At 43.3% G+C, this 21,521-nt stretch overlaps 1 protein-coding gene across 1 annotated transcript in view; it reads left to right on the plus strand.

The window, feature by feature from the left end:
• Nucleotides 1-3,107: 3,107 nt before the first annotated feature.
• Nucleotides 3,108-21,521, plus strand: part of LOC142502064 (ovostatin-like) — a 68,378-nt gene continuing 49,964 nt past the window's right edge. Inside the window, exons 1-10 of the mRNA XM_075612871.1 lie at nt 3,108-3,245; nt 12,752-12,935; nt 13,749-13,905; nt 14,439-14,491; nt 14,942-14,962; nt 17,510-17,678; nt 18,086-18,170; nt 18,848-18,971; nt 20,595-20,709; nt 21,016-21,131. Of these exons, the coding sequence (XP_075468986.1) occupies nt 3,178-3,245; nt 12,752-12,935; nt 13,749-13,905; nt 14,439-14,491; nt 14,942-14,962; nt 17,510-17,678; nt 18,086-18,170; nt 18,848-18,971; nt 20,595-20,709; nt 21,016-21,131 (1,092 nt within the window). The 5' untranslated portion in view covers nt 3,108-3,177. The remainder of the gene's footprint in view (nt 3,246-12,751; nt 12,936-13,748; nt 13,906-14,438; nt 14,492-14,941; nt 14,963-17,509; nt 17,679-18,085; nt 18,171-18,847; nt 18,972-20,594; nt 20,710-21,015; nt 21,132-21,521) is intronic.

A 21,521-nucleotide genomic window follows, 5' to 3' on the forward strand; every position in this document is an offset into this window, starting at 1 on the left:
CCAGACACCCACCCACGCAGTCAGTCAGCCACCAAGTAAAAGTCACCCACTCACCCAGTCACCCACCCACCCAGACTAGTCACACACTCACACACTCAATTCTTATTAGGAATTTATTACATTTTTTTAAGTAGGGGCGGGGCTAGGTGGCGAGTAGATTTTTTGGTTCGGCGAGTGAATTTTTGGGTGATTTGTCAAGCACTGCTAATATACATGTATACAGTGTAGATGCACCAGCTTCCACTCAACTGACTAGAAGTTGGTATATTTTTAACTGCATTACCTTCTCCTCACTATATAACGTAAGGCAGAGCTATCTAATATAACTGCCCCATGTTCACCCCGAGCCGGCACTAAGCCCAAGATGCAGGGAGATCTATTCAGTGACATAGGGGCTTATTCCAAATCCGCTGTAGCGGACAATCGGGAGGTTTACGGTCAAAATTCCCCATTGACTTAACGCATGGGCTTAATCTTATGTCTGTTAAATCCTAGCTAAGGGTGGTATCACTCTTATCCAGACCCTGAAATATGTGTTTTGATACAGAGGAGAGAGTGAGAAAGAGAGCGCGAGTGAGTGTTTGGGTATGTATATGTCTATGAGGATTCCACCAAAATAGAAATTTCTCTCTCCTCCTCCTGCCTGGTTTGGATGGGAATAATGCTAAGACATACTTAACATCATCGTTATTAGAAGCTAACGTAATGATATGATCCCTGACGTACTGGAGCTCTGTGGCTCTCACTCTCAGAACCATATTTACTAAGTGGTGCTATTCCATAAAACGCTTTCAGGTGCCAGTAAACACCTTATTGCACATTCACTTACATTAGACATAAGGAGTCATATGAAATAGCACCACTTAGTAAATTTGAGCCTGAAGCTTCCACCATGTTCGCTAACTTCAAAAACAGGGGTTGCCATCAGGCCATTCCTTGTGATGATGTGTTTGTGTTAAATTAAAGTGTCACAATGTTTGTGAGGTACAAGTAAAGAGATTGCCAAGCCTGAGGCTGGGGTTGTTCCGCAGCAGTGGAAGAAGGAAGAAGGGAAGGGCAGCAATAAGCAGAGAGCGGGGATCTCCCCTTCCTGATATTACAAAGCTAGAAACGGCACACCTCAATCAAATGATTGCAAACAATATTGTTCGTGTAGAGATTAAGGGTTCCACCCGTTCTACCAGGGCGGTATCTGGGGTGAACTAGGGTAACAAGCAGTTAATGGTAGAAAAAGCGAAATTTGTTTCACTCCAGAGATGGGGTGAAACAGGAATACCCAATTGTGTGCACTTACCAGATGCCTATGATGAGCAAAAGAATTTGACCAATGTAATACTAGCGCAGATTGTACACCATTATCTCCAAAACAGAATGTGGTTTGGTCCCCCAGGTAAACAGAATAGGGTAAATTGATTATTGTTAAAATGTATTCTTTATTGCACAAATATATAAAATAATGGGGGTGAATGAATAGGCAATTAACTAATAAGTAGTAAAAGCCACCAATGAAACAAGGCAATGTATGGAAATAGTAGATTCACTTTGAGTTAAGTCTACAATAAATCTAACCAGCCTAATTATTAGGGCAATTAGGTAGTAGTTTTAGCCAAAGTGTGAGTAAGCCTATAGGTGGTTAGGGTGCAAAACCTTAAACAGAACTGTCTAATTGGTAGAGTCCATTCGTTAATGTGACCCTAATAGCATGTAGCAGCCACATATATGTCCTAGGAAGAATGTCAAAGTTTGTATTGTCAAATCTTATATCATAGTTTGTGTGGTATTGGGGGTAATGGTAGTTGGCTGTTAAGCTTACTGACCTTCAGTAGTGTCCAAAATTATTGTGGACGTGGTGAAAACCCTACTTGGATGGCCAACAGTCTAAATGCTGTATATCAATACCAAAGAGAGAATCTATAGGGGAGTTCATGAAAACCACATACTGTAATAGGCTTAGGGTTGTCACCAAACGCTTCCCGACACCCGTGAGGGTGTTTGTTAATCACTCAGGAGCACTGATGATTCCCCTGTGCTAGATGGATGGTTACCTCTGCTAGTAAAGTCTGCGGCCAGCGGAGTTCCTCGGAGCTCAGTAGCTTATGCTAGCGTGATGATGTATCACACAACACAGTCAGGTCCCTACGCGTTTTGTCATAGTCCACGTGACTTTATCAGGGGTATGGATAGTGGAGTACACTGGTTCTTTAAAGAGCTCCTAGTTACCTAGGCACAGCATTGCAATACAATTTGCTATGGATTGTACTCGGCCAAATCAATATAAGAGTGCACCCATCCAAAAAGAGCATTCAAAGTACATGTATGAGTAAACAGCAATACTATACCATACTAGAGGAATACATTCAAATTTAATGTGGAAAATACAGAATAAAATATATATATATAAATCAGATGTCATTTTAACAAATAAACAATGATATAACAAGATATCAAATCTCTGTACTGTATATAATGTATATACAGATACCATATAACAAAAACAATTAAAAGAACAATATCAAAGTATAATAACTCATTAAGTGATGAATGCTGGACAAATCCTAAGTGGAAAAAGCAAAACCACCTGGAACTGATTAAAAGTCGATGGGGCTTATTCACTAAACCTTGATTAAATCAGTGCACTCAGGTGTACTTGGTAGATCAATAGGAAATGCGGTCCTGTTTTGCTCCAATGTTTAATAAATTAAGATATACTGTATGTTTAATCCAGTATAGTACCACTGCTTTTTGTTAGGACACTTTGGGCGCTCTTAATACTAACCCTGCCCTGTAGCATGCCTGCTATTCCAGTACTAACTCCTTCATAGTGTCTCAACATTGTACCACAGTATCCTCTGCTATTCCTTAACAAGATCACATCTCTGGCACTACACCACATCTTTGTTTAACAGCAACTGCTGCTATTGCTGTGCACACTGCCACTTTCTCCCTGATCAAACATCTCTCATCCCAATGGAGGTCAATGACAGCGTCCCTCTTTCTCTACCTGACCAGATCATTGACATGATGTATTATGTTCCAGGCTAGATTCGGATTGGATGAATTTATCAGCATGAGGATAATTCAGGTTCCCGCCCCTTTCACAGGTGCATAAAGTCAGGGAGTAGGAGCAGGTACAGTAGGAGGAGGAACAAAGTGTCTATTGTCTCATACGCTGCCAGAATGTGCCTGAGGAGACTTCTCCTGAGTGTTTCCCTTCTGTGTCTCATCGCTGGAGGGAGATCAGACCCGTAAGTGATAAATCCATGTACAGCAACTCATTCCTCTACTGTACCATTTATATACAAAGCTCTGTCACTGCATATAAGTCCTGCCTGCAGCATCAATACTGCCATTTATAGAGACTGGTCTGTCACTGCACATTAGTCTTAGCAAGCAGTCATTATATAGTGAGTGAGGAATGCACGGTCTGGGTGTTATATCAGGGGCAGTCATTATATAGTGAGTGAGGAATGCACGGTCTGGGTGTTATATCAGGGGCAGTCATTGTCTTCCTCATTATTCCTTTATATTTCTTATTTTCTTGCCCCTCTTCTTCCTTCCCTGCCCTTTACGAATCCACTCTGATCTTTGTTTTGCCGCCTTCATACAGTAAGTGAGATCAATTGTATGTTTGGTGTGAAAACGCACATTAGGGACTCGTGTGATGACACAATGACCCGTCACAGCCCCCTGCAAGGACACAGTGATCAGAGCCCTTCTAGTGGAGATAAAACCCCTCTCCTGGGGTGTTATATCTGGGGCACACATTATATAGAGTGAGGAATGTCTTGTCTGTTTTTTATATCAGGGGCAGTCATTATGTAGGGTGAGGAAGCCACGCTTTGTGTTATAATTAAATTACATGGTATACCTTCCCATACTGTACGTTGTCAGATTGTGTATCTTGCATCTCCTGCTCTCTTCACTGTTGTCTGTTGCATCCTCTATGGGAATTGGGTAAACTTCAAAAGGAAGCACAACGTTTTATGTTCCCATGAGTGGAATGGAATGGGGACATTGAAGTCTTAAAATAATTAAAGTCAGGAAGTGCCTGTAAGTCTGTAGGTTGGCTATATACTGTACAAGGTTCCAATATTCTCCAATCTTGAGCTGTCTGTCCTATTTGTAATGCGACATGCCTTGAAAGTGGCTCGCAGGCTTATACGCTTTGGCCAAAGGGTTAACTAAATGACCCTTTTTTCAAGAGATATATAGGTATTTCACTGTGTATTTTTGTCACATTGGATGTTGCTCTGGACTTCTTTGTTTCTTGTTTTGTCCTATTTGTAACCTACATTTTTAGATCTATGTTGCACCTTCTAGGGTTTACTTCCCGATACGAAGTAGAAACACAGCTGCACAGAGGTGAAGCAGGCTGACTCACGATTTTTGCAACTGGCTGAGCCGGTTTATTTGTTATTTTTGAAAATGTTAAGCAATTCTGATTTTACAAAGGTTCCACGATTAAACACATGTAAAAATCCAGATAACATGTTAAGGCACATTATGTAGGAAAGGAATAGCAGGGAGAATGGTGAATAAACTTTCGAAAGCTTGTCTTATCATATCAATTGTTAGTCCAAATAACAAAGATATCACATAATACTGAAGTACTCATTTACTCTGCACTATCGCAACTGGACAATCAGTCTAGTATATCATCACCTCTTCCTGAGCTTCTCCTTAAATGTCATATGGTTTACTGTATAACCTGGGAATGACCTGCAGACGAGAACAACTGTGTGTTACCAAATAAAATGATAAAGGAGTTTCAGAAACTGCCCACTCTGCTTATGAAATTCACTTCAACATATACTGGCTGACAAACTTTAGCCTGGGGGGCTAGCCCAAGAAACTGGCCCAGGAACCAGGCAGCTCACACACCAAACATAGATACACTCTACACGCACCCTACACACATGTACACACCATACAATAAGCAAGCTCCTTACACATGCAAATACAAAAAACAAACACACCAGATATACATACCATATACGTATGTACACACATCAGAAATACATAACACACATGATAACAGAGCAAATACATAGTTACATAGTAGATGAGGTTGAAAAAAAGACCTAGGACCATCAAGTTCAACCTATGCTAAATTTAGACAACAGATACTTTATCCTATATCTATACTTATTGATCCAGAGGAAGGCAAACAAAAAACCCCAGTGTCGTATCATCCAATGATATCTCATAAGGGGAATAATACTTTCCTTCCTGACTCCAAGAATTGGCAATCACATTACTCCCTGGATCAACATCCCTCCCATGTTACTTATTTGGTATATCCCTGTATACCTTTCCTTGTCTTTTTTTGAAGAAATCTATTGTATCTGCCATCACAGTCTCCATGGGTAATGAATTCCACACTGTAACTGCCCTTACTGTAAAAAAAAACATTTCCTGTGTTGCTGGTGAAATCTCCTTTCCTCCAACCTTAAGGAATGACCCTGAGTCCTTTGTACTGCCCTTCAGATACACACATAAGATGCATGCAGCATGAATGAACAAACATTATATAAACACATGCACACCACATATACACACACACAGGGCCGCCAGCAGGGGGGGAGAGCCGGGACAGGTGTCCTGGGCCAGGTGACTGTGGGGGGCCCAGCCGGTGCTGCAAGTTGGGCCAGCAGCTGGGGGAGAACCAGGGCCCAGCGGCGATAGGACCAGCAGACGGGCCCAGTCAGGGGTTCTTTTATATGTATTTGGTGGTGGGGGGGTGTTTATATATTTGGGGTTTGGGGATTTTATGTATTTGGGTGGTGGGGGGTTATTTTATATGTATTTGGGAGATTGGGGGGTTATTTTATATGTATTTGGGAGATTGGGGGGTTATTTTATATGTATTTGGGGGGGTGGTTCCTTTATATGTATTTGGGGGTGTTTTTTTTATATGTATTTGGGGGTGGGGGGTTCTTTATATGTATTTGGGGGTGCTTTTATATGTATTTGGGGGTGCTTTTATATGTATTTGGGGGTGGGAGGTTCTTTTATATGTATGTGGGGGTGCTTTTATATGTATTTGGGGGTGGGGGTGCTTTTATATGTATTTGGGGATTGGAGATTCTTTTATATGTATTTGGGGGTGGGGGTGCTTTTATATGTATTTGGGGGTGGGGGGTTCTTTTATATGTATTTGGGGTGGGGGTTCTTTTATATGTATTTGGGGGTGGGGGGTTCTTTTATATGTATTTGGGGGTGGGGGGTTCTTTTATATGTATTTGGGCGTGGGGGTGCTTTTATATGTATTTGGGGGTGGGGGGTTCTTTTATATGTATTTGGGGGTGGGGGTGCTTTTATATGTATTTGGGGGTGGGGGGTTCTTTTATATGTATTTTGGGGTGGGGGTTCTTTTATATGTATTTGGGGGTGGGGGTGCTTTTATATGTATTTGGGGGTAGGGTTTTTTAATATGTATTTTGTGGTTGGGATTTTCTGTGTCGGGAGGGAATGAGTGTGAGGAGGGGGGATAGAGTGAGAGTGGGATAATCGATGGAGGGGAGAGAGTGGGGAAAAGTGGGAGTAACAGTGAGACGGAGGGGAGATAAATTCATGTGGAGGGAAGGGATTGAGTGAGGGTGAGGTAATTGATAGAGGGGGGACAGTGAGAGGAGTGAGGGTGAGTGAGGAAGAGAGGGAGTGAGATGGAGGGGAGAGAAATACATGGGAAGAGCGGGAAGGGAAATAGAGGGGGCTTGTGAGGTGGAAAATGGGGAGGGAGCTCGCAACACCGCAGTCATGGGGGGGGGGGGCGATCGTAACTCTATTTCGGGCCCCGGAAAATCTTTCTGCGGCCCTAAACACACAGTGCATGCAATACATATACATACACACACACACACACACACAGAAAATATACAGTGGTGTGAAAAAGAAAGTACACCCTCTTTGAATTCTATGGTTTTACATATCAGGACATAGTAGCAATCATCTGTTCCTTAGCAGGTCTTAAAATTAGGTAAATACAACCTCAGATGAACAGCAAACACATGACATATTACACCGTGTCATGATTTATTTAACAAAAGTAAAGCCAAAATGGAGAAGCCATGTGTGAAAAACTAAGTACACACTTACTGCTTCCATAGGAATTAAGATGCTAAGTAGCAGACAGGTGCTGCTAATCAAATGCCATTGATTAATTGATCATCAGCAAGTGTGACCACCTCTATAAAAGCCGAAGTTTTAGCAGTTTGTTGGTCTAGAGCATCCAGGTGTGTGTTACCACAATGCCAAGGAGGAAAGACATCAGCAATGATCTTATAGAAGCAATTGTTGCTGCCCATCAATCTGGCAAGGGTTATAAGGCCATTTCCAAACAATTTAAAGTCCATCATTCTACAGTGAGAAACATTATTCAAAAGTGGAAAACATTCAAGACAATTGCCAATCTTCCCAGGAGTGGACGTATTATTCTGTATTATTTGTTTCATGTTGTTCACATATAATTATAGGTAGGGATACCTTAGTATTATGCTCTGTCCAGCAACTATATGTGTTAAATCTATTTGCAAGTTGAGTATTTCCATCTGTTGTATATTATTAATCAAAGCACAAGTTAATTTATTCAGTATATAAGGAACCTGTCTGTCCAATGAAACAACTCCTGACGAAGTCCCTGTGATGAAACGCGTAGAGTGTTTCTGGACCAGTGAGCAGTGAGTGCCACAGCTGTTTTTATGAGTGCAAGCAGAAGAGTGAGCTTTTGAATCCTCGAGCAGCAGAGTTTTAGTGTTACATGTTGGGTCCATACTGTGAAGTGTCCAGTGTGCAGGAATCTATTTCCTTGGGGTGCCTGTAGCTGGAGGAAGCAGCATTGTGAGACACAGGGTGCAATTACCTTATTAGGTACACATAGGAACCAGGAAATCATATTGAACAACGTGTGCAGTGAGAGTGGCACCATATCCTCCAAGGATGCTCTGTTTGAATCCGTTGCTGCTGTGCTGCATTGTTGGGGTTTGAGATTTTCTCATACATGCTGTTATTCAAGCTCTGTTAATGAGTGTACATTTTATATTTTTCCAGCCCGATAAAATTATTTTTATACTGTAACACACTAGGAGTGCGCCTGTTTTATTTGTCTTTTTGCATATATATATACACAGTGTTCGACAAATCACCCAAAAATCTACTCGCCCAACCAAAAAATCTACTCGCCACCTAGTACCCAACCCTAGTCCCGCCCCCCAACCCTAGTCCCGCCCCCAACCCTGCTTTAAAATAAAATATATAAATAAAATACATTTAATAAATTCCTAGTCAGAACAACATTCGTTTTTGACATAAATGTATTTATTGTATTACATTATACTACAATTAGTCCTTGTTACGTGTGTGTGTGCGTAAATGTCGGATCTAGAAATAAAAGCCTAGTGTGAATGACTAGTTTCCTGAACCCCTTAACCAGTGTCTGGACGTCCCCGCTTCACAATATCTAAAGCAGCAATCCCGCCTGGGATCTTACCTGATCCACAGTCCCTCAATGTCCAGGTACGCTCATTCCCGCAATGTTATACATTGGAGGGGATGTGTTCCCTACCTCTCTTCTGGGTTTGGGGGGGTTCCGATGTCTTCCGTGTGAAGCTTGAGTCAGATCTGGAAGAAAGCAGTATAGGTTATTTCGGTGAAGTATAGAACTAGTAAGATATATAGGGTAAATAAGAGATCCAGAGTGTGGGGGAGAGAGAGAGAGTGTGGGGGAGAGAGAGTGTGGGGGAGAGAGTGAGAGTGTGGGGGAGAGAGAGAGTGTGGGGGAGAGAGAGAGAGAGAGTGTGGGGGAGAGTGAGAGAGTGTGGGGGAGAGAGAGTGTGTGGGGGAGAGAGAGAGTGTGTGGGGGAGAGAGAGAGAGTGGGGGGAGAGAGAGAGAGTTGGGGAGAGAGAGAGTGGGGGAGAGAGAGAGTGTGGGGGAGAGAGAGAGTGTGGGGGAGAGAGAGAGTGTGGGGGAGAGAGAGAGTGTGGGGGAGAGAGAGAGAGAGTGTGGGGGAGAGAGTGTGGGGGAGAGAGAGAGAGTGTGGAGGAGAGAGAGAGTGTGGAGGAGAGAGAGAGTGTGGGGGAGAGAGAGAGTGTGGGGGAGAGAGAGAGTGTGGGGGAGAGAGAGAGTGTGGGGGAGAGAGAGAGTGTGGGGGAGAGAGAGAGTGTTGGGGAGGGAGAGAGAGTGGGGGAGGGAGAGATAGTGGGGGAGAGAGAGAGAGTGGGGGAGAGAGAGAGAGTGGGGGAGAGAGAGAGAGTGGGGGAGAGAGAGAGAGTGGGGGAGAGAGAGAGTGTGGGGGAGAGAGAGAGAGTGTGGAGGAGAGAGAGAGAGTGTGGGGGGAGACAGAGAGGAGAAACGGTGGGTGACACACAGAGGGTGGGTGATACACAGAGTGGGGGGGTGTGATGGGGGGGGGTGACTGATTGGGGGGGGAGAGGTGACTGATTGGGGGGGGAAAGGTGACTGATTGGGGGGGAGAGGTGACTGACTGGGGGGGGTGACTGACTGACTGGGGGGGTGACTGACTGACTGGGGGGGTGACTGACTGACTGGGGGGGGGTGACTGACTGACTGGGGGGGTGACTGACTGGGGGGGTGACTGACTGGGGGGGTGACTGACTGGGGGGGGTGACTGACTGGGGGGGGTGACTGACTGGGGGGGGTGACTGACTGGGGGGTGACTGACTGGGGGGGTGACTGACTGGGGGGGGTGACTGACTGGGGTGGGGTGAATGACTGGGGGGAGGGCAACTGACTGGGGGGTGACTGACAGTCACACACATACACATACTCCCATACACACATACACATTCATTCACACACACACTCTCCCACACACACACACAGGGGAGGAAAGGCCGCGACCAGCACCACGCTCCTCCCCCACCCACCCGCGCCCATCTCCCGCTCGTGGCGGGGGCAGGCCGACATCCTCCCCCCCCCAATCAGCAGGGTGGGTGGGAGTCACGTGGCGAGGTATCCCCCAGCGGGCACCCCAGGGGACAGTCAGCCCCGCCGTGGCCGCCACTGCCCTGCTCCCCTCGCCGGCATGTCCCGCAGTGCGACGCCAAGCAGCTTTGCAGGCTGCTTCTTCCCCCTAGCCCGCGGCGGCATGAAGCTCAGGGGGGGGAGGGGTAGGGGGGCAGGCCGACATCCCCCCCCTCCTCATGCAGCGGCTGCGCCGTCATGAAGCTAGCTGGCGCATGGGAGGCACGTGGTAAGGGGTGAGGGCCGAGGCCCCCCCCCGCACGCCAACCGGGCTGCAGCAGCGGGGACCACCCGCCCTGGGCAGCGATCGGTGGATCGAGGGGAAGGGGACAGGAGCAGGGGAAGGGAACAGGAGCAGGGGAAGGGGACAGGAACAGGGGACAGGAGGAGGGGAAAGGGACAGGAACAGGGGATAGGAGGAGGGGAAGGGGACAGGAGCAGGGGACAGGAGCAGGGGACTGGTACAGGAACAGTGGACAGGAGGAGGGGAAATGGACAGGAGCAGGGGACAGGAGCAGGGGACAGGAGAGCTGCCACGGTGGGGAGTAGAGAGCCATGTGGGGACCAGGGGGATGGCAGGGAAGGAGCAGAGGGGTCGCAGCATGGCGAGTACTTACCCTCCAACAGATGTCTGGGCAGAAAGAATGGCCGCTCGTTGGCGGCGGGCTCATATAGAGCCTGGCTGCACGCCCACAAAGCCTGGGAGCGCGCGCCAATCAGTTGTCAGGTAGGGGGAGTTTTTTTTTTTCAGCTTCAATAATCAAAAAATAAATAGATGATATCGTTCTGTGGCTAACGAAATGCTTTTATTTGTGCGAGCTTTCGAGATACACTGATCTCTTCTTCCACTTGCTTTCAGTAACCTTTTGACACCTCTAGCCAAAAAACACATCCACACCGGGGGAAGGAACAGCACAGATAACATTCCAAGAGACACTGTTTTTAAGTTTACCTTTTGCTTCATTCATTGTAACATCGCCGGAAGAAGAGATCAGTGTATCTCGAAAGCTCGCACAAATAAAAGCATTTCGTTAGCCACAGAACGGTATCATCTATTTATTTTTTGATTTTATATATATATATATATATACATACATACACACACAAGAATACCATATACACACACTCATACACGGGTCAATGATCTCATGGAATCAATTTTAGAAACCAAGATAACAAAGGATCCAATAGCGTTGATATTAGCAAAACCAATTGAAAACTTAAATCCCCATAGCCAATCCTTCCTTTCACACATCCTCACAGTAGTCTGTTGTTTAATAACTGCATCTTGGAGGATGATTAGACTGCCCTCAATGACCCATCTTGCTAACACAACAAATGAAGTAATATTAATGGAAAAACTAACCGCCATTCTATACCAAACCATCCCAAAATATCATAAGCGTTGGGTCCCAGGATTAACTCCCGGATTAACTCCTCATAATAATAAGAACAAGTCCAAAGGTAGAACCCAGTAGAAGTTTATCCCAGCATCAGAGGGAAATGCCCCCTCACCCAGATCTAGAGTTGAGACACCCACAATTTAAAATGGATTATGTAAATCCCCCAAATGCTTTAACCAAATATGATATGCATACTGTAGATGTATCCAATAATTGTACTGTATTTTCTATCCCCTCCCATCCTCTTCATTCTGTAACTCCCCACCCCCCCCTGCCTCTTCATAAAACAATAAACAAAAATAAGTTTAAAAAAATAATGATAATACCACAATCCCATCACATCCCAAGCTCGCTGCCTAGGGGTCATCTTTGACTCTGCCTTACCCTTCATTCCTCAAATTCTCTATCTTGCTATGTCCTGCCTTCTTTACAAAATCACTAGGATACACCCTTTTCTCACTCATGACACAACTACAATCCTAATTCCCTCACTCATCTTGTCCCATCTTGGCTACTGAAACCTTCTCCTAGCTGGAATTCCACTTGTCCACCTCTCCCAACTCCAGTCCATCCAAAATGCTGCTGCCAGACTCATCTACCTCTCTCACCACTCCACTTCTGCTGCACAACAATGCAAATCCCTACATCCTTTAGATTCAAATTTAAAACCCTAATTCTGACCAGAAACGCTCTAAACAATCCTGCCCCCCTTACATCTCAGCTGTGATTCCAAAATATATCCCTAAATGCCACCTACATTCTGCCCATGATATCCCCTTTCCTCCTGCCTTATTACCTCTTCTCACTCACGCCTACAAGACTTCTCCCATGCTGATCCCTCTCTCTGGAATTCCCTACCATGCACAGACTCTCCCCTAGCATTAAGAAATAGAAAAACTCCCTGAAATCCCACCTTTTCAAGGAAGTCTATATGGCATACCCCTATCTGCTGCATGGCTGATCTAAACTCCATGCTAACCCCCCTACCTTCTTCACCCCCAAAGCTTAATGGGATAAGCTGTGCAGCCGGAACCTATTCTACCTTGTGGCATACTCTGTATCACAATGAGAGGCCACTTTACTTTTTTGTTCCAACATTGCCCATTACTTCCTCTAGACTGTAAGCTCTCATTAGCAGGGCCCTCCCGTACCTTCTGTATCTGTTTCCAATTGTTTGTTCTTATTTAGTATGTCATTCTGTTTATGTAATATACGTAACTCTGTTACATAACATAACCCCCATTGTACCACGCTGCAGAATATGTTGGTGCTTTAGAACATGAAGATAATGATGATGATACTCCTTGTCACATAATGTACAAAGGATGGACTCCCACTTATAGCTGTTCTGTCTCTCTGTCTGCAGACAATATGCCTTGTCTGTTCCTTCTATGCTAAAGAGCGGAGAGATCACTACAGCATGTGTGAACCTGGTGGATCATGGTAAACCACTAAACCTCAATGTTCTGCTTGAATACAATGGAAAAAATACAACCATCTTCAATGAGAAAGTCCCAGCTACCAACACCTTCAAATGCAGTGATTTCCAAGTGAGTGTTTTGTGCCAATGGGAGGGAGTGATATGACAAGAAGGCAATCGGGTGGTTGGGGGAGGTGGGTGGTATGGGTGGGTAGCAGAGAGCTAAGTTTAAACATTCTTTGGTGAATGGGCTTTTGTTGCCAAATAGACCAGTTCATATTGTAAAACCACAGACACACAAAACGATTATACCAGAACTGTCATCCTGTGCCACGTGTCATTCCTGTATAGCCCATGTGGACACTATTGGAATACAGATGTCTAAACCTTGCATTGGTGGTAATTCCGTGTGCACACATGTACAGTAAAGGAGGCTAGTGACACATTGTGTTACAATGTTATTATGTTCTTACTTATTCCTGTTTTAAGGAAAAGATAAATGTAATGAAAATCGCACAGGAAGAGGAGACAGTACTGGAGAAGGAGGGGGGAAAGTGTGGATGTTTCCGGTTAATTTCCAATATCCTCATTTGCTACATTGTGTCTGATAGAAGGACCAATATCTGATATCCGTTATTGGGAAGATGGATAAAAGACGTCGTTAATGCTATAATGTAGCAAATGGACATTAATACTCCACCACAAGCTATAATGCTCTTGTTGGTGCAGCCAATTTATGGCTTTATCGTGAAAAGGCAAACTAGGGTAAATAACATGTACTCTGAGAGAGAGACAAGGGGAGAAGCCGAAATATAGCCCCAGTTATAAAGACAGTGGAAAGTTGGAGCCACACACGCTGATAAAGAGAAGATATTAGGGGAAATATAGACTGGTAAAGAGAGAACCATGTTTACGTCATGAGCCTATCTTTGTATCCTCCAAGGTTCCAACAGTGCCAGTGGCTGTACCAGTCTTCATTACCTTTGAGGCTATTGGTCAGAGCATCCAACTCCTGGAGCGCAGAAGCGTGGTGATTGATGTAATGAATGACATTCACGTGATTCAGCTGGACAAACCAATATACAAAAAGGGGCAGAAAGGTGAGAGGGCTCTGTTTTTACTATAAAAGTGGTGGTGGTGGGGGGGGGGGGTGTGCGGTCTATGCATAAGAGTAGTCTTTTAATTTGCACTATTTACCAATGCATAAATGAAAAAGGCCACAAGTTAACCATATCTTTTTCTTTTTGTGCCACTGGATATTGAATTATAAAGCAGAGGTGTAACATTTACATGGGATGTAAGATATTTGTTATTAAACAATCTTATCACTGGTGTCCCTTTCTTACAAGTTATGGTAAAAGTCTGATTTGTAATTTACAAAAGAGGAGAGTTAATAGGATCTCAGCAGAAATCCTGGGACATTTCCCCTCAGTTGTCTGAACAGTTTAGTTCTACATCTGTTGGAAGAGAGAAAGAGAGAACTTTGCTTGTTCCTATGATTCGTGAGATCTTTTAACGGACAAACATGAGAGTTCTTCATAAATGAAATCCTGCATGAACTTTCCAAACCTCACAGGTCTCGTCACATGTACAGTCTGCAGGGCTCATTAACACAATGTGTTCCTCTCTGCAGTGCGAATACGTTTGATCTCCCTAAATTCCAAGCTGCAGCCAGTGCTCACGAAGGTGAGTTCTTTACAGGGATTTTCTTGAGTGGATTACAGGGATATAGAGCCGGCACCTCCAGAGCCACCCAACTCGGGGACAGATATGGGAACCAGAACCTTGCAGCTCTTGCAATGGAAATCTCAAGGGAAGGACTTGGATACAGAGTTTGAAGGCTCTAGTTGTGGATGCTCAGCCCTCTTAGGGCTAGAATGCTGGGCTGGGGTGGGTGCAGAGAAAGAAAGAACTCAGATATTTGGTGATATGGGAAATAGACACAGATGCAGATTCTGCCTGGGAGTTACTGGATAATTAAGAGAGAGAATAAAGGGACACAGAGCCCAGCACCTCCAGGGCTTTACAGGAACTGTCTAGCAAGCTTGGGAAATTATATCATTATATTGCTTAGCAACACATATAAGATTATGGCATCTGGTATGTCAAATATTAATATTTTTTTTTTCTTTTCAGTACTCGATGATTTATATATCGGTAAGAACATTTATTTACATTAACTAATGACTTGCATCTAGAATATATAACTAATATGAAACTGCTTTGAGAGATCTAGACTTATTGGGTCATATGGATTAGAAATGAAGGAAAATTTCAATCATAGATGCCTCCAAAACTACAAGTGCCGATACATTGTTGTACATATTAACACTGCTATATGTAAATATAGAAAAAGGATGGAACCATAATGAATATCACATAGGGGGTAACCTATCCATGGCAAATGACAAGTGGGCCAGATATATGTGACGGAAAGACCCTCCGTGCAACCCAACGCCTAATGGAGAGGGTAGGGAGGGAGGGATGGGAGATGGAAGATAAGGAATGAGCCGTACCGGGAGGAAGCCCTGCAACCGAAGCGCCCCTGGCGGGCTGTCCAACTCACTCAACATGTCCCCACCAAAATACGTAAGCACAGAACGGTCCTAACGCTCTTTCAGATGTAGTAAAACTTTGAAATTAAATTCCTGCTCCAGTGGAGACCAGTAAGTACTCACGGTACCCCATCTTGAATGAGAAATTGTTCCTCCAAGCGTGCTCCAGCCTTGTAATCACTTGAAAGTAGAGAGGTAGTTGGATGAGGAGAAGCAATGATGATACAGCTAGAAGCACTATAGTAAAATTGAAAGTTTAATGAATACACATGGCATGAACACACAGGAAGGAAACAAGAATCCTCTGACCGGTTTCTCACTGCGCGGTGCTTTGTCAAAGTGTAATGGTATATGTAACGATGCCCGTCTCAACCAGGAAGCGGCAAGCAGGGCTGAGGTAGGAAGGTGAGAGAACCGACCCGGGCAGAGGGACAGATTCCTGATAGAGTAGTGAGACGTAGGTGAAGGTCAGGGCTGGCAGCAGAGTTGTGTAGTCATTGTGGTTGCAGAGGTCGAGGCAGGCTGAAGACAAGGATAGTCGAGGTACGAGAGCGGGGTCTTTTAACGAGGAAGACAATAGGTAAGCGCGTTGTATGTACTCAGCATGGACTGGAACTTTGCTCAGCAACTTCCTGCTTACAGGGCTGTCCTTTTAAAGGAAGTTGCCAGGAGCAAAAATAGACGATCCTGCCACAGAGGGCGAGCAATCATCTGACTCGTTTCTTCCTTTGTGGCGCTTTGTCAAAGTGTAATGGTATAGGTGTCTAGCATCTTATTTATAGCTGTCTCTCAGGTGGAGGGCACCTAAAAATCTCCACCTGATCCCTCATCACCTGAAAACCAGGTGGAGGTGGAACAAGGAATGTGGGAAGGGGAAATACCGGGGCCAATGATAAACTGGGTAAACGCCCAACATCGCAGATGTACATGAAGCAAATAATAACAATGTATATATATACTACAACACAGAAGTAATAAACAAACACATGGAACCTATATGTGCAATCATGAATGGCAGACACTTCCCCATTTAGACTGTTAAAATGTAACAGAATATAAACTGCCACAAAATAAAACAAAGAAAGCCTATAACTTGAACCGAAATGGGACATGGAAAAAAGAAGCAACATGAATCCAAATCTAAAATATCTGAAAAAATGTATCGGTGAATAAACAATATATCCACTAATATATACTGTATCGTGAGACTGTCAAAGGCCCCATGTACAGTACTATTAAAAAAGCATAAGCAATGATATTAAACTTCTTTATTGTAAAAATTGAGCATAATAGGGCTATAATAACATTTAAAAAACATTTTTTTTTAAATTATAATTAAAATGAGAAATCGTCATAGTTGATATTTTTAATACAAAAGTCTAAAATAGACAGTAGAATATTCACATTTAGATTGTCATTCATGTTGCTATCAAATAAACACTTGACTAAATTATACTACATTGATCCCTTTTACAAGAGATAAAACAGACCAATCTAAATAATTTCGTGTGTAGAAATAATCCAGTAATAAATAATAATAAACTGATAAAACGTATTTATGGGTAATTGGGAATCTACTTTTCTTTTTAGCGATTCCGATCCATTTTGAAAACACATCATATTTTATAGATGCTATATGGATGATTTAATTTGTATTTGTACGTGGTGTACATGGGGAAGTGTCTGCCATCCAAGATTGCACACATAGTCTCCCTGTGTTTATTAGTTTTGTGTAGGAGGGATCAACTCAAAGGGTCAGATGGCCTATTGGTTTCTGTTTTACTGTGTGACTACAGTGGGAGGTAAAGATAGGCAGATGGGACCTACAGAAATAGCAAGATTTACTGTTCCCAGCACCATGGATGAACAAGAAAAAGTACATGGTGACTTAGACAATGTCTCCAACAGTGAGCTGCAGGGGGTCCATATTTCTGAATGTGACTCCTGCAATGTTAAACCCTCCAGTGCAGCGACCGTTGCGGTCCCATTACAGTGCACGGCAGCGGTACCGCAGACAGTAAGCTTTGCTACATCTGTATGTCACACACTGCGCCACACAACAGTGGGCAGGGCTGCCTTCTTGCAGCAGGGAGACACGCATCGTAGTTACTTTTTTCTTCATTGTCAGTTTTGTTGATCTATCCTTTAGGATCCGTCTGGGAGTCGCATGACCCAGTGGCAAAATCAGGTGTCGAAGCGGGGCGTTGTGGCGCTGGAATTCCAGCTGATTAGTGAGGCTACTCTGGGTTCCTACTCTATCATGGCTGAGACCGCATCAAGTGGGTCTGTGAACCAGGGGTTTACGGTTGAAGAATACGGTACGTCCGTTTACTTATTTATTGAGCGGCATTGGGCACCCTGCAGGTTTCAGAAGCTCTGGCTGTACAGTAAGAACAGCCGTTCACTGGTCGCATGGATGGGGATCACTATGAGGGATACATTGTTGACTTTGGAGGCTGTACTGATCTAGCTCACTGGACAACGTCATTATACAATAAATCCATGTATGTCTCAAAATGTGATGTGAACCTATATAAATGTAATTCTAACTCTGGCTATCACTTAATACAGTATTATCTAATTATAGTTGGGAATATATTTATAATGTGTGCCAGAGCAAAGCAGAATGCATCATTCAGATTGGCTGATTCCGGTTACCATGCTGTATAATTCCTTATAACAACCCTGTGATGTCACGCATAAATAATTTGTTTCTGTGTTTCAGTGTTGCCCAGATTCAGTATCTCTCTGGGAATTCCCACCGTCATAACTATACTAGATCAAAGTATATCATATAATGTGACTGCCAAGTAAGTGAAACTTGTGTAACACACTCACGAAGAGCACTGTTTTTTCATAATGTTGTGTGGTTTATCTATACATCACTTTACCAGTTGTAGGGTAATAATTATAATTGTGCAAGTCTATAACAACAGGATGAACTTTGGCTTCACCAGCAGACTGTTATACGGCAAATGTTCCTCCAACCTCAATGAGTTCTGTGTATCCCCCCCCCCACCAACATATTAGTGCAAAGTGATTATTTTGTTGCAAATGGCTAAGCAAGGTGTATGTATTCATCTATTTGGCGCCATTTTCTTATATGTCTGCGAGGATATGAGCTTGGGGTGGAGATACATGTTCATGTTGGCACATATATACATAGCTACTATATGTAACTATGAAGAAATGTGCAGCTAGAGTTACTATTTTTTGCGGGTTTCCTCCGGTGCCTTAAAGATGGCATAGGAAATATTTTAGCATCAGAATACGGCACATTCTGTAACAGTACAAATACTCTCCGTGCATATGGAGTGAATCACACTAAGAAAACACATTTATTTTGATGTAAATGCTTTAGAGCAAACACGCTTCTTCATATGTAGCCCCTCTGTTTTTATGTTGGTAGTATCTTAGTATTTATTTTCTGAAGAGGACACAACTCCTTATTGACTTCTTTTTGCCTCTATCCCGCTCTCCCTCTCAGGTACACATATGGCCAGGGAGTCCCAGGGTTGTTGAGCGGGAGACTGTGCAGGAAGTATAATAGAAATTTCCCTGCAGCCTGTAACAGGAGTCCTGATGGCATCTGTGTTACTATAACAGGAAAAGTGAGTATTCAGATAAGACCAGATCTAGCAACGGAGAATATACAGTGTAATATTAGAAAATATCATGGCAGAATAAAAAGAAAAGATCTCTGCTAGCACCAGTAATGGTCCTCAATCATCAGGACATGAGGAAGTCCTAGTGGAGGAGATGTATCCGATTTACAGAAGCTGTAGTTTACAAAACCTGTGAATATTTGGAGGAGATGGGCGAATATTCTGTCTAGAGATGGGCGAATCAGGCCAAATCCGTTTCCCGGATTTTCTCACATATTTCCCCCCCTCCCCCCCCAAATCCATTGACGGTATAAAATTCACAAACGGATTTAGTCGATTTTGTTCCACGCGGATTCATAAAAAAACCATGATTGGATACAATCCGTTGGCGGATTCTTAAAAAAACACCACCGAATTGCTGAATCCGCGGATTGGATTGTACAAATTAGTAAACGGATTCCGCAATCCGTGGAGGTATTGATAACAATAATTAATAATAAATTATAATAATTAATAATAAAAATCCGCAAAATGCGCATCGCCCTTTTTGAGATTGATCCGCAGAAATCCACGGACCAAAGGAACCGGACGATCTGCTGCGGATCTAAATCCGCTCCAAAAAGATGTGCCCATCCCTACCACAGTCACAGCATACTGTACATTTGAGCTCTACTTCTCATTGAATGCTGATACCTGTACAAAGCCCTGTACCCTCTGCTGGGATAGAGAACCGTATCTAATAAGCCGTCTTCTGCCATGAGACAACTTCTGGCGCGAGAAGACACCTTACAGTCCATTTATTTGCATTAGCATATATTCCAGCACCGAATGTGCCTTATGGCAGAACACTGCTTAGTAAATGTGGCCAGCTGTCTTTATCCTTTACAAGATTAGAAGCCACTAACTCAAGTAACAAGGTCACTTTGTTATATTACTTTCTCTCTGCATCGGCTTTGTTTGCTGTGCTTCACCTTGTTGTTACCTGAGTTTTATTTCATCTCACCTGGTTACAGTAACTCAGAGCCCTCACTACATATTATTACTTTGCGCTTGAAGTCCTTTCGAGATATCCCTTGGAGATGCAGTTACAGCAGTGCTACCCCAGCAGCTGATTTAGCTCACACTGCCAGAGCTGCTGTCCATGAGTAGTCAAGGTTGTGGTTTCTTATCCTCCTACTCATCCAAATACGCAGGCAGATTTTTATAAACCTGCACACGGGTTTGTAATCCACCGTGCAGATTGCAAGTGATAGGAAAAAAAGGCTGTGCGGAATGGATTTAGATTAATCCGCTTGGATTTTTAGTACACAATCAACAGGTGGATTTGGTGTGCGGAACGGATTTAGGCAAAACAATCCACAGTTCAGATTCAGACAAGTTAGTCCATCTCTACTGGTAAATACGCCTGCCATGGATACCTGCCCAACATATTAATCAGTCAAGATAAAAGAGCACTTTTCAAAAGTATAATGCCCCAGTGTACTGGTAATCCAGTAGCAAAAACAAAATTAAATCTATTCTTGTTGAATATTTTATTTATGTATTTTCACACCTAAAACCTGAGTGATTCTTTCCTTGTTTCTTTGTGTCTCTTTCCTTCTTGCTCTGCTCCCATTTTCCACATCCCAGTTGGGGTCGGATGGTACATTTAGTGGCACCTCTGACTTAACCCAGTTCCAGCTGGATCGGTCAGGACTTCAGATGGGCCTCAATTTTGATTTCACTGTGATTGAAGAGGGCACAGGTAAGATACATACAAGTCTAAGTGTCACCTTCTGTAGAAGGAATAAGAACGTACAGTGTTAGTCAGAGGAAATAGAAATGATTTGTTAAGAAATAAGTGTTGAGCAGAGTTATTTTTTGTAGTGCAAATGTTCTGGTATTGATATTGTTCCTAGAGCAGTGTGGATTTGTGATAGAGGGTGATACATTGTATTGGACGTGCACATCTCACCTTAAATCTAAGTGAGGAGCACTAATGTATAGTACCAAACTATTTTTACATGCTCTTGCTCATCAAATGGGGCTTTTGTTTGTTGTACTGCTGCAGGAATACAAGTGACAGAGTCTCAGTACGTGAGTATCTCCAGTCAAATTGCCCGGATCGATTTTGAGCACCAGGATATGGAGCAGCATTACAAACGGGGCATCCCTTATTTAGTTCAGGTGAGTCAAATCATACATGCTGTAGCACTGTGTGCCTGCAGTACACTCCGAGCAATCTAATAGAGGAGAGAGATCCACAAATGTCTTCAAAATGGGCTCTATCTTTATTTTGTGGTTTTTCTCCTTTGTTTTGCGTTCTTTGCAAAATGTCACAATTTTTCACTCTACATTTCACCAAAAAGACTGTACATAAAGGGCTGCATTACTTCTATACAGAATATATCAGATCAATGTGCATCTCAACTATATGCAGTGGCGTGTATCAGTGTAATAGAGATTTATAAACTGGCTCAATCTGAGAAACTGAGAGCCATTTGTTGGCCTATGTTTATATATATATATATATATATATATATATATATATATATATATATATATATACAGTGTTCG

This window comes from Ascaphus truei, chromosome 8, assembly GCF_040206685.1.
Source record: "Ascaphus truei isolate aAscTru1 chromosome 8, aAscTru1.hap1, whole genome shotgun sequence".
Lineage (NCBI taxonomy): Eukaryota > Metazoa > Chordata > Amphibia > Anura > Ascaphidae > Ascaphus > Ascaphus truei.